The following is a 14,617-nucleotide window of genomic DNA, read 5'->3' as shown; positions in this document are numbered from 1 at the left end:
ATGATCTCAATAATGTTCTCAGTGGTAGAAGAGAATGATGTCAGCCAAAGTCCCATGGGAAGATAACAAAATATATTATGTATTTCTGAGCAGACATTCATTGGTCGTGAATGACTCTTTGTGTTGCACCTAGCCTCTGATCATTTATAATATAATAAAAAATAGTTTAATTGAATCCAATATATAGCCTATCATCTCATAAAATATGATAAATATGTAGGCTAAACAGCTGCCAAAGTAAATTATATTATTCATTTCCTTTTTTTCTACATGTGAATTATCTAGATTTATCTTTGTTATTTTAGCTATGTTATTGACATTTTTTCGATTATTTATGTATTTTATTTTGGTCTGAAAATTGCATTTGTTTCAGAGGAAAGCTGTTGTGTCCGACAGCTCATGAACGCAGCATGTGTTGAGACGCGGAGGCTGAGCAACATCAGGAGCAGGGGGATGGACAGAGAACAACAGCAGCTTCTGGCTGACAGACAGGTGGGTCACACAGTGTGTGTACTCTCGGTGTTGACGGTCAATGTGTTTTTATCATCTCGCTGTGTTGTGCGGCTCCACAGTGGAACAGCAGCGACCGTACTGCAGCGCTACAGGTGCACACGCGGCCGTGTCCTTCACAAGAACACAAGGTCTCTGCAGACAGAAGGTCAGTATGACGAGATGCAACGTCTCCTGGTGGACGGATGACCTCTGATCACCGTCTAGCGAGCTGCTACAGCACGTGATGGTAGTCACGTGCCCGTCCCCCACACACACACACGTTATTTTTTTATATTTGCAATCCATCACGAATAGAAGGCATTTATTATTTAAAATAATATCAGATTAATATCAGATTAAGTCGTATTGAGCAGGACACAGTGGCTGGTAATACTAGCCCTTTTATAAAGTGTAAAGTTATCGTGAGGTTATCTTAATGCAATGCTTTATGGTTTCTGCCAGAGCCTAACATCAATCATCGCAGAAGTGCGATGAATAACTGTAGCCAAGGTTAAAATTGCAAATTTCAACGAGAACCAAAGTGTGACTGTGTAGCTCTATATGTGTAGCTCTAATACCATTTAGAGTTATGGTATCATCATTAGACACACTGGGAGCTAATGCATGTCTGCCATCCTGTGTTTGTGTGTAGGATATCAAGAAAATAATCCTGAGAAAAACAAAACAATGTTGCTGAAATTCCCTTTTGGGCTTATCTCCTTTAGCCATACTGAAATCCTCGTTAGCCGAAAACCATAGAGGAAGTGACAGGGAGGAAGGATGGACTCTATCTCTATGATGGGTGGAAGCAGGAGCCACATGTTCCTCACAGCCTCCTCCTCTCAACACGTCCATCAAGCCCAGGCCTGTTTCCTGCCCAACGGCATTAAGAATGGAGTTGGAGATACTGGCACCACTTGTGTTTCTACCCAGCCTACAGTGGCCATCCTGGGCTCAGGTGACTTCTCCAAGAGCCTTACCATCCGCCTGCTGTGCAGGGGTTTCCATGTGGTTGTGGGCAGTCGCCATCCCAAACTGGCAGCCCAGTCATTTCCCCATGTGGTGGACGTGACGCACCATGAAGACGCTGTGGGGAAGGCCAGTGTCGTGTTCCTGGCAATCCGCCGAGAGCATTACGCTGTCCTGTGGGACCTCAAACATCTACTGGAAGGTACCAACACACACACTCAGTACACAAGCATCTATTTAAAGACACCTCTTCTTCACAGGCGAGTGATGACTCTTTCAAGTGCATCATCCCCTAACATTTTACTTCAGTAAAAGTAGACCTGATGTTTATTTGTGATGGAGGAAAGTTACTAAAACTTTAGTACCCGTAAACCTCCAATGCAAGAAATTAAGTATTTGTACTTGAAGTGAGTATAGTAGGCTACTAAAACTGGCTTGAAAATATTTGAAAGTGTATTGTGTTGTCAGTAAGGACATTATGTTTTCTTAAAATCATTACTTCTCTTACAAAAGTTAAAACTACAGTGTGACTGTGACACGTCCAAGCCTCTATGGTCCAAGAACGTGGGGCTAAAAACATCGGACAGACATAGACTCTTCTCACTTTTGTTTTAACTTCACAGTATGTAACTTTTTCTACTATTATACACTTAGTTTGTTCTTGTCATCTTTCCTATTTAAAGGTCTCACCGTCTCACCAGTTTTAACTATAGATTTACTTTGTCCTACCCGCAAGTAACTTTCCTGCTCATTATATAAATTTTTATCAACAGCCAGCTGATCATAAGCATACTGCATCAAATGCTCTTTTTATTTAAATCTTTATAAATAACTTCATTACGACTTTGTTTAAATAGTTTAGGAGATTTTATGTCGTACGACCAACCCCAGTGACTCTCTTGGAGTTTGAATGACATAGTCGAGTATAGAACTTAAACTTAAACTAGGGCTACGTTGTAGCACTTGCGGGCCCGAGCACCCGCACGTTGAAGCCTGTTGCGGTCGGTGGAGAGAGCGATCGATGACCAAGCGCACATCATCGATCGAGCATGCACTTCTCCACGTTGCATGCGTTTTGCGCTCTGCGGCAGTAGGTTTGCCAGTAGGTGGCGCCATCACTATTATTACGCACAGACATATATATCTGTTCATGTAGGCGCTCTGATGTAGCGTGAGCAATTTTGTGTCAATTGGACAATGTTAACACAACTTAATTTTCACACTGATCAGTAGGTGGCGCTATGACCCTGAACTAATATTTATATGTGGAGCTGTTCAGATCAGTATGGTGATCATAGGTCAGTAGTTTGGAGCCGGTTGGATAATGCAGAGTGGATTAACAAAGTACTTCCTGTTTCCTGGCGAATCAGTAGGTGGCGCTATGACACTGAGGAAATATTGACACATAGAGCTGTTCAGGCTTGGACTCTGACCATGTGACAGAAGTTTTGTAGTGATAGGACAATGCACAGTGGAGTTATGATAACATCTTGTCCTTTGGCGAAGGAAAATCCTTCGCCGCACATCAATGTTTACACGGTTTGAGGAAACGTCACAATTCTGACCATGATCTAATGACTTGACTGATCTGATTTGAGCTGTATATTGTAAATCAGCCAGGAGCAGTTCATCAAAGTATAAAACATGTCACTTCCTGTAGCCACCAGGGGGCGCTGTAATTTCAAGTCATAATTTCTGTGTAGATGTCATCAGGATGGCACCCTTGTCTTACATGTCTAGTTTGGACTCGATTGGACAATGTATGTCCGAGATACAGAACCTCGTGTTTTGATGGCGTTTAATCAAACTCAAGACGCCACGCCACGGTCACACGGTGTGACGAAAGGTCAATCTCTTAATCACTTTTTATCTCCATCTTGTTGTGATGGCACTGATCTTAATTTGAAGTTAATCTGATGAAAGCCCTGGGACAAGTGCATCAAGTAAAAATGTGGAATATGGAAAAAAAATGGCCACTTAATCCAAAATGGCGGCCTCCCTGTTTGGTCAAGCATACCTATCCAAGATATTTTTTTGTTTGTTATGAAACGACACATGTCCCGATAGATTTGTATAAATGTCGGCCATCGTAGTGCCGGGGTTGCCCTATAGGGGGCGCTGGTCAGTTTTTTTGCCACGCCCATTTCTTAAAACCATATGAATATCTTCAGGGGGGGGCTGTTGTTACACACATGTAGTTTGAGAGAGATAGAATCATGAACACTGAAGTTACAGCAATTTCGTGTTTCACGGCGAGTTGATGAACTTTAATGCCACGCCATTCATATGGCGTTTGACGAAAAGTCACGGTAATCTTATGTCTTCATTGTCAATGTCTTGGGACCCATTTGATACAGTTTGACATGGTTGAGGTCAGTGGATGAGGAGAAATTCATCCAAGTGTAAGACAAGCAAAAAACAAGACATTTCCTGTTGCCACCAGGGGGCGCTGCGGTTTTAAGTCATCATTTATGCATAGATGTCATCAGGCGGGGACTATTGTCTTACATGTCTAGTTTGGACTTGATTGGAACATGTATGTCCGAGATACAGATGCCCGTGTTTTGATGGCGTGTAACCAATTTTTAACGCCATGCCACGGTCACACGGTGTGATAAAAAAAAAATCCCTCAATCATTTTTTATCTCCATCTTGTTGTGATGACACTCATCTGAATTTGAAGTTGATCTGATGAAAGCCCTGGGACAAGTACGTAAAAGTAAAAATGTGGGATATTGCCAAAATGGCCACTAAAAGCAAAATGGCGGACTTCCTGTTGCGTTTTTCATAATGCTCCATGAGACTTTTTTTCATGACTGGTCACGATACACCTATATCCAGATTTTGATGAAAATCCGTTATGTGGAAACCTAGGGGCTGGTTCCAGGGGGCGCTGTAGAGCCATTTTGCCACGCCCAATTCCAATTACTCCAGAATACTAAAATATCCGCAGACCTTGAATTTCCTGCAAAGTTTCATAACTTTTTGAGCATGTCTAGACCCTGAAAAAGCCCCCCAAAGGGAAATAATAATAACTAGGGCTACGTTGTAGCACTTGCGGGCCCGAGCACCCGCACGTTGAAGCCTGTTGCGGTCGGTGGAGAGAGCGATCGATGACCAAGCGCACATCATCGATCGAGCATGCACTTCTCCACGTTGCATGCGTTTTGCGCTCTGCGGCAGTAGGTTTGCCAGTAGGTGGCGCCATCACTATTGTTACGCACAGACATATATATCTGTTCAAGTAGGCGCTCTGATGTAGCGTGAGAAATTTTGTGTCAATTGGACAATGTTTCCGCAACTTAATTTTCACACTGATCAGTAGGTGGCGCTATGATCCTGAACTAATTTTCATATATGGAGCTGTTCAGATCAGTATTGTGATCATAGGTCAGTAGTTTGGAGCCGGTTGGATAATGCAGAGTGGATTAACAAAGTACTTCCTGTTTCCTGGCGAATCAGTAGGTGGCGCTATGACACTGAGGAAATATTGACACATAGAGCTGTTCAGGCTTGGACTCTGACCATGTGACAGAAGTTTTGTAGTGATAGGACAATGCACAGTGGAGTTATGATAACATCGTGTCCTTTGGCGAAGGAAAATCCTTCGCCGCACATCAATGTTTACACGGTTTGAGGAAACGTCACAATTCTGACCATGATCTAATGACTTGACTGAGCTGATTTGAGCTGTATATTGTAAATCAGCCAGGAGCAGTTCATCAAAGTATAAAACATGTCACTTCATGTTGCCACCAGGGGGCGCTGTGATTTCAAGTCATAATTTCTGTGTAGATGTCATCAGGATGGCACCCTTGTCTTACATGTCTAGTTTGGACTCGATTGGACAATGTATGTCCGAGATACAGAACCTCGTGTTTTGATGGCGTTTAATCAAACTCAAGACGCCACGCCACGGTCACACGGTGTGACGAAAGGTCAATCTCTTAATCACTTTTTATCTCCATCTTGTTGTGATGGCACTGATCTTAATTTGAAGTTAATCTGATGAAAGCCCTGGGACAAGTGCATCAAGTAAAAATGTGGAATATGCGAAAAAAATGGCCACTTAATCCAAAATGGCGGCCTCCCTGTTTGGTCAAGCATACCTATCCAAGATATTTTTTTGTTTGTTATGAAACGACACATGTCCCGATAGATTTGTATAAATGTCGGCCATCGTAGTGCCGGGGTTGCCCTATAGGGGGCGCTGGTCAGTTTTTTTGCCACGCCCATTTCTTAAAACCATATGAATATCTTCAGGGGGGGGCTGTTGTTACACACATGTAGTTTGAGAGAGATAGAATCATGAACACTGAAGTTACAGCAATTTCGTGTTTCACGGCGAGTTGATGAACTTTAATGCCACGCCATTCATATGGCGTTTGACGAAAAGTCACGGTAATCTTATGTCTTCATTGTCAATGTCTTGGGACCCATTTGATACAGTTTGACATGGTTGAGGTCAGTGGATGAGGAGAAATTCATCCAAGTGTAAGACAAGCAAAAAACAAGACATTTCCTGTTGCCACCAGGGGGCGCTGCGGTTTTAAGTCATCATTTATGCATAGATGTCATCAGGCGGGGACTATTGTCTTACATGTCTAGTTTGGACTTGATTGGAACATGTATGTCCGAGATACAGATGCCCGTGTTTTGATGGCGTGTAACCAATTTTTAACGCCATGCCACGGTCACACGGTGTGATAAAAAAAAAATCCCTCAATCATTTTTTATCTCCATCTTGTTGTGATGACACTCATCTGAATTTGAAGTTGATCTGATGAAAGCCCTGGGACAAGTACGTAAAAGTAAAAATGTGGGATATTGCCAAAATGGCCACTAAAAGCAAAATGGCGGACTTCCTGTTGCGTTTTTCATAATGCTCCATGAGACTTTTTTTCATGACTGGTCACGATACACCTATATCCAGATTTTGATGAAAATCCGTTATGTGGAAACCTAGGGGCTGGTTCCAGGGGGCGCTGTAGAGCCATTTTGCCACGCCCAATTCCAATTACTCCAGAATACTAAAATATCCGCAGACCTTGAATTTCCTGCAAAGTTTCATAACTTTTTGAGCGTGTCTAGACCCTGAAAAAGCCCCCCAAAGGGAAATAATAATAATAATAATAATAATAATAATAAAAATCCTTACAGATTCAATAGGGCCTCTCACCATTCGGTGCTCGGGCCCTAACTAGGGCTACGTTGTAGCACTTGCGGGCCCGAGCACCCGCACGTTGAAGCCTGTTGCGGTCGGTGGAGAGAGCGATCGATGACCAAGCGCACATCATCGATCGAGCATGCACTTCTCCACGTTGCATGCGTTTTGCGCTCTGCGGCAGTAGGTTTGCCAGTAGGTGGCGCCATCACTATTATTACGCACAGACATATAGATCTGTTCAAGTAGGCGCTCTGATGTAGCGTGAGAAATTTTGTGTCAATTGGACAATGTTTCCGCAACTTAATTTTCACACTGATCAATAGGTGGCGCTATGATCCTGAACTAATATGCATATATGGAGCTGTTCTATTCAGGATTGTGATCATAGGTCAGTAGTTTGGAGCCGGTTGGATAATGCAGAGTGGATTAACAAAGTACTTCCTGTTTCCTGGCGAATCAGTAGGTGGCGCTATGACACTGAGGAAATATTGACACATAGAGCTGTTCAGGCTTGGACTCTGACCATGTGACAGAAGTTTTGTAGTGATAGGACAATGCACAGTGGAGTTATGATAACATCGTGTCCTTTGGCGAAGGAAAATCCTTCGCCGCACATCAATGTTTACACGGTTTGAGGAAACGTCACAATTCTGACCATGATCTAATGACTTGACTGAGCTGATTTGAGCTGTATATTGTAAATCAGCCAGGAGCAGTTCATCAAAGTATAAAACATGTCACTTCCTGTAGCCACCAGGGGGCGCTGTAATTTCAAGTCATAATTTCTGTGTAGATGTCATCAGGATGGCACCCTTGTCTTACATGTCTAGTTTGGACTCGATTGGACAATGTATGTCCGAGATACAGAACCTCGTGTTTTGATGGCGATTAATCAAACTCAAGACGCCACGCCACGGTCACACGGTGTGACGAAAGGTCAATCTCTTAATCACTTTTTATCTCCATCTTGTTGTGATGGGACTGATCTTAATTTGAAGTTAATCTGATGAAAGCCCTGGGACAAGTGCATCAAGTAAAAATGTGGAATATGGAAAAAAAATGGCCACTTAATCCAAAATGGCGGCCTCCCTGTTTGGTCAAGCATACCTATCCAAGATATTTTTTTGTTTGTTATGAAACGACACATGTCCCGATAGATTTGTATAAATGTCGGCCATCGTAGTGCCGGGGTTGCCCTATAGGGGGCGCTGGTCAGTTTTTTTGCCACGCCCATTTCTTAAAACCATATGAATATCTTCAGGGGGGGGCTGTTGTTACACACATGTAGTTTGAGAGAGATAGAATCATGAACACTGACGTTACAGCAATTTCGTGTTTCACGGCGAGTTGATGAACTTTAATGCCACGCCATTCATATGGCGTTTGACGAAAAGTCACGGTAATCTTATGTCTTCATTGTCAATGTCTTGGGACCCATTTGATACAGTTTGACATGGTTGAGGTCAGTGGATGAGGAGAAATTCATCCAAGTGTAAGACAAGCAAAAAATAAGACATTTCCTGTTGCCACCAGGGGGCGCTGCGGTTTTAAGTCATCATTTATGCATAGATGTCATCAGGCGGGGACTATTGTCTTACATGTCTAGTTTGGACTTGTTTGGAACATGTATGTCCGAGATACAGATGCCCGTGTTTTGATGGCGTGTAACCAATTTTTAACGCCATGCCACGGTCACACGGTGTGATAAAAAAAAAATCCCTCAATCATTTTTTATCTCCATCTTGTTGTGATGACACTCATCTGAATTTGAAGTTGATCTGATGAAAGCCCTGGGACAAGTACGTAAAAGTAAAAATGTGGGATATTGCCAAAATGGCCACTAAAAGCAAAATGGCGGACTTCCTGTTGCGTTTTTCATAATGCTCCATGAGACTTTTTTTCATGACTGGTCACGATACACCTATATCCAGATTTTGATGAAAATCCGTTATGTGGAAACCTAGGGGCTGGTTCCAGGGGGCGCTGTAGAGCCATTTTGCCACGCCCAATTCCAATTACTCCAGAATATTAAAATATCCGCAGACCTTGAATTTCCTGCAAAGTTTCATAACTTTTTGAGCATGTCTAGACCCTGAAAAAGCCCGCCAAAGGGAAATAATAATAATAACTAGGGCTACGTTGTAGCACTTGCGGGCCCGAGCACCCGCACGTTGAAGCCTGTTGCGGTCGGTGGAGAGAGCGATCGATGACCAAGCGCACATCATCGATCAAGCATGCACTTCTCCACGTTGCATGCGTTTTGCGCTCTGCGGCAGTAGGTTTGCCAGTAGGTGGCGCCATCACTATTATTACGCACAGACATATATATCTGTTCATGTAGGCGCTCTGATGTAGCGTGAGCAATTTTGTGTCAATTGGACAATGTTAACACAACTTAATTTTCACACTGATCAGTAGGTGGCGCTATGACCCTGAACTAATATTTATATGTGGAGCTGTTCAGATCAGTATTGTGATCATAGGTCAGTAGTTTGGAGCCGGTTGGATAATGCAGAGTGGATTAACAAAGTACTTCCTGTTTCCTGGTGAATCAGTAGGTGGCGCTATGACACTGAGGAAATATTGACACATAGAGCTGTTCAGGCTTGTACTCTTATCATGTGACAGAAGTTTTGTAGTGATAGGACAATGCACAGTGTAATTATGAAAACATCGTGTTCTTTGGCGAAGGATGATCCTTCGCCAAACATCAATGTTTACATGGTTTGAGGAAATGTCACAATTCTGACCATGATCTAATGACTTGACTGATCTGATTTGAGCTGTATATTGTAAATCAACCAGGAGCAGTTCATCAAAGTATAAAACATGTCACTTCCTGTAGCCACCAGGGGGCGCTGTAATTTCAAGTCATAATTTCTGTGTAGATGTCATCAGGATGGCACCCTTGTCTTACATGTCTAGTTTGGACTCGATTGGACAATGTATGTCCGAGATACAGAACCTCGTGTTTTGATGGCGTTTAATCAAACTCAAGACGCCACGCCACGGTCACACGGTGTGACGAAAGGTCAATCTCTTAATCACTTTTTATCTCCATCTTGTTGTGATGGCACTGATCTTAATTTGAAGTTAATCTGATGAAAGCCCTGGGACAAGTGCATCAAGTAAAAATGTGGAATATGGAAAAAAAATGGCCACTTAATCCAAAATGGCGGCCTCCCTGTTTGGTCAAGCATACCTATCCAAGATATTTTTTTGTTTGTTATGAAACGACACATGTCCCGATAGATTTGTATAAATGTCGGCCATCGTAGTGCCGGGGTTGCCCTATAGGGGGCGCTGGTCAGTTTTTTTGCCACGCCCATTTCTTAAAACCATATGAATATCTTCAGGGGGGGGGCTGTTGTTACACACATGTAGTTTGAGAGAGATAGAATCATGAACACTGAAGTTACAGCAATTTCGTGTTTCACGGCGAGTTGATGAACTTTAATGCCACGCCATTCATATGGCGTTTGACGAAAAGTCACGGTAATCTTATGTCTTCATTGTCAATGTCTTGGGACCCATTTGATACAGTTTGACATGGTTGAGGTCAGTGGATGAGGAGAAATTCATCCAAGTGTAAGACAAGCAAAAAACAAGACATTTCCTGTTGCCACCAGGGGGCGCTGCGGTTTTAAGTCATCATTTATGCATAGATGTCATCAGGCGGGGACTATTGTCTTACATTTCTAGTTTGGACCTGATTGGAACATGTATGTCCGAGATACAGATGCCCGTGTTTTGATGGCGTGTAACCAATTTTTAACGCCATGCCACGGTCACAAGGTGTGATAAAAAAAAAATCCCTCAATCATTTTTTATCTCCATCTTGTTGTGATGACACTCATCTGAATTTGAAGTTGATCTGATGAAAGCCCTGGGACAAGTACGTAAAAGTAAAAATGTGGGATATTGCCAAAATGGCCACTAAAAGCAAAATGGCGGACTTCCTGTTGCGTTTTTCATAATGCTCCATGAGACTTTTTTTCATGACTGGTCACGATACACCTATATCCAGATTTTGATGAAAATCCGTTATGTGGAAACCTAGGGGCTGGTTCCAGGGGGCGCTGTAGAGCCATTTTGCCACGCCCAATTCCAATTACTCCAGAATACTAAAATATCCGCAGACCTTGAATTTCCTGCAAAGTTTCATAACTTTTTGAGCATGTCTAGACCCTGAAAAAGCCCCCCAAAGGGAAATAATAATAATAATAATAATAATAATAATAATAATAATAATAATAATAATAATAAAAATCCTTACAGATTCAATAGGGCCTCTCACCATTCGGTGCTCGGGCCCTAATAATAAAAATCCTTACAGATTCAATAGGGCCTCTCACCATTCGGTGCTCGGGCCCTAACTAGGGCTACGTTGTAGCACTTGCGGGCCCGAGCACCCGCACGTTGAAGCCTGTTGCGGTCGGTGGAGAGAGCGATCGATGACCAAGCGCACATCATCGATCGAGCATGCACTTCTCCACGTTGCATGCGTTTTGCGCTCTGCGGCAGTAGGTTTGCCAGTAGGTGGCGCCATCACTATTATTACGCACAGACATATAGATCTGTTCAAGTAGGCGCTCTGATGTAGCGTGAGAAATTTTGTGTCAATTGGACAATGTTTCCGCAACTTAATTTTCACACTGATCAATAGGTGGCGCTATGATCCTGAACTAATATTCATATATGGAGCTGTTCTATTCAGGATTGTGATCATAGGTCAGTAGTTTGGAGCCGGTTGGATAATGCAGAGTTGATTAACAAAGTACTTCCTGTTTCCTGGCGAATCAGTAGGTGGCGCTATGACACTGAGGAAATATTGACACATAGAGCTGTTCAGGCTTGGACTCTGACCATGTGACAGAAGTTTTGTAGTGATAGGACAATGCACAGTGGAGTTATGATAACATCGTGTCCTTTGGCGAAGGAAAATCCTTCGCCGCACATCAATGTTTACACGGTTTGAGGAAACGTCACAATTCTGACCATGATCTAATGACTTGACTGATCTGATTTGAGCTGTATATTGTAAATCAGCCAGGAGCAGTTCATCAAAGTATACAAATTGTCACTTCCTGTAGCCACCAGGGGGCGCTGTAATTTCAAGTCATAATTTCTGTGTAGATGTCATCAGGATGGCACCCTTGTCTTACATGTCTAGTTTGGACTCGATTGGACAATGTATGTCCGAGATACAGAACCTCGTGTTTTGATGGCGTTTAATCAAACTCAAGACGCCACGCCACGGTCACACGGTGTGACGAAAGGTCAATCTCTTAATCACTTTTTATCTCCATCTTGTTGTGATGGCACTGATCTTAATTTGAAGTTAATCTGATGAAAGCCCTGGGACAAGTGCATCAAGTAAAAATGTGGAATATGGAAAAAAAATGGCCACTTAATCCAAAATGGCGGCCTCCCTGTTTGGTCAAGCATACCTATCCAAGATATTTTTTTGTTTGTTATGAAACGACACATGTCCCGATAGATTTGCATAAATGTCGGCCATCGTAGTGCCGGGGTTGCCCTATAGGGGGCGCTGGTCAGTTTTTTTGCCACGCCCATTTCTTAAAACCATATGAATATCTTCAGGGGGGGGCTGTTGTTACACACATGTAGTTTGAGAGAGATAGAATCATGAACACTGAAGTTACAGCAATTTCGTGTTTCACGGCGAGTTGATGAACTTTAATGCCACGCCATTCATATGGCGTTTGACGAAAAGTCACGGTAATCTTATGTCTTCATTGTCAATGTCTTGGGACCCATTTGATACAGTTTGACATGGTTGAGGTCAGTGGATGAGGAGAAATTCATCCAAGTGTAAGACAAGCAAAAAACAAGACATTTCCTGTTGCCACCAAGGGGCGCTGCGGTTTAAAGTCATCATTTATGCATAGATATCATCAGGCGGGGACTATTGTCTTACATGTCTAGTTTGGACTTGATTGGAACATGTATGTCCGAGATACAGATGCCCGTGTTTTGATGGCGTGTAACCAATTTTTAACGCCATGCCACGGTCACACGGTGTGATAAAAAAAAAATCCCTCAATCATTTTTTATCTCCATCTTGTTGTGATGACACTCATCTGAATTTGAAGTTGATCTGATGAAAGCCCTGGGACAAGTACGTAAAAGTAAAAATGTGGGATATTGCCAAAATGGCCACTAAAAGCAAAATGGCGGACTTCCTGTTGCGTTTTTCATAATGCTCCATGAGACTTTTTTTCATGACTGGTCACGATACACCTATATCCAGATTTTGATGAAAATCCGTTATGTGGAAACCTAGGGGCTGGTTCCAGGGGGCGCTGTAGAGCCATTTTGCCACGCCCAATTCCAATTACTCCAGAATACTAAAATATCCGCAGACCTTGAATTTCCTGCAAAGTTTCATAACTTTTTGAGCATGTCTAGACCCTGAAAAAGCCCCCCAAAGGGAAATAATAATAATAATAAAAATCCTTACAGATTCAATAGGGCCTCTCACCATTCGGTGCTCGGGCCCTAATAATAATAATAATAATAATAATAATAATAAAAATCCTTACAGATTCAATAGGGCCTCTCACCATTCGGTGCTCGGGCCCTAATAATAAAAATCCTTACAGATTCAATAGGGCCTCTCACCATTCGGTGCTCGGGCCCTAATAATAATAATAATAATAATAATAAAAATCCTTACAGATTCAATAGGGCCTCTCACCATTCGGTGCTCGGGCCCTAATAATAATAATAAAAATCCTTACAGATTCAATAGGGCCTCTCACCATTCGGTGCTCGGGCCCTAATAATAATAAAAATCCTTACAGATTCAATAGGGCCTCTCACCATTCGGTGCTCGGGCCCTAACTAGGGCTACGTTGTAGCACTTGCGGGCCTGAGCACCCGCACGTTGAAGCCTGTTGCGGTCGGTGGAGAGAGCGATCGATGACCAAGCGCACATCATCGATCGAGCATGCACTTCTCCACGTTGCATGCGTTTTGCGCTCTGCGGCAGTAGGTTTGCCAGTAGGTGGCGCCATCACTATTATTACGCACAGACATATATATCTGTTCATGTAGGCGCTCTGATGTAGCGTGAGCAATTTTGTGTCAATTGGACAATGTTAACACAACTTAATTTTCACACTGATCAGTAGGTGGCGCTATGACCCTGAACTAATATTTATATGTGGAGCTGTTCAGATCAGTATTGTGATCATAGGTCAGTAGTTTGGAGCCGGTTGGATAATGCAGAGTGGATTAACAAAGTACTTCCTGTTTCCTGGTGAATCAGTAGGTGGCGCTATGACACTGAGGAAATATTGACACATAGAGCTGTTCAGGCTTGTACTCTTATCATGTGACAGAAGTTTGGTAGTGATAGGACAATGCACAGTGTAATTATGAAAACATCGTGTCCTTTGGCGAAGGATGATCCTTCGCCAAACATCAATGTTTACATGGTTTGAGGAAACGTCACAATTCTGACCATGATCTAATGACTTGACTGATCTGATTTGAGCTGTATATTGTAAATCAGCCAGGAGCAGTTCATCAAAGTATAAAACATGTCACTTCCTGTAGCCACCAGGGGGCGCTGTAATTTCAAGTCATAATTTCTGTGTAGATGTCATCAGGATGGCACCCTTGTCCTACATGTCTAGTTTGGACTCGATTGGACAATGTATGTCCGAGATACAGAACCTCGTGTTTTGATTGCGTTTAATCAAACTCAAGACGCCACGCCACGGTCACACGGTGTGACGAAAGGTCAATCTCTTAATCACTTTTTATCTCCATCTTGTTGTGATGGCACTGATCTTAATTTGAAGTTAATCTGATGAAAGCCCTGGGACAAGTGCATCAAGTAAAAATTTGGAATATGGGAAAAAAATGGCCACTTAATCCAAAATGGCGGCCTCCCTGTTTGGTCAAGCATACCTATCCAAGATATTTTTTTGTTTGTTATGAAACGACACATGTCCCGAT

The 14,617-nt window shown here is 42.7% G+C and overlaps 1 protein-coding gene across 2 annotated transcripts in view; it reads left to right on the top strand.

Moving 5' to 3' along the window:
* The first annotated feature begins 427 nt into the window (after window positions 1-427).
* steap2 (STEAP family member 2, metalloreductase) overlaps window positions 428-14,617 on the top strand; it is a 115,990-nt gene continuing 101,800 nt past the window's right edge. The window contains exons 1-3 of one of the 2 annotated variants that reach the window (XM_062379777.1): window positions 428-492; window positions 573-658; window positions 1,218-1,663. In XM_062379777.1, the coding sequence (XP_062235761.1) occupies window positions 1,273-1,663 (391 nt within the window). In that variant the 5' untranslated portion in view covers window positions 428-492; window positions 573-658; window positions 1,218-1,272. Of the gene's footprint in view, window positions 659-1,217; window positions 1,664-14,617 lie in introns of both variants that reach the window. The other variant, XM_062379778.1, reaches the window with a different exon arrangement.

The sequence above is a fragment of the Platichthys flesus genome, chromosome 21, assembly GCF_949316205.1.
Source record: "Platichthys flesus chromosome 21, fPlaFle2.1, whole genome shotgun sequence".
Taxonomy (NCBI): domain Eukaryota; kingdom Metazoa; phylum Chordata; class Actinopteri; order Pleuronectiformes; family Pleuronectidae; genus Platichthys; species Platichthys flesus.
Note: the sequence above shows the minus strand (reverse complement) of the source record. Positions and strands in the feature narration are given on the sequence as shown.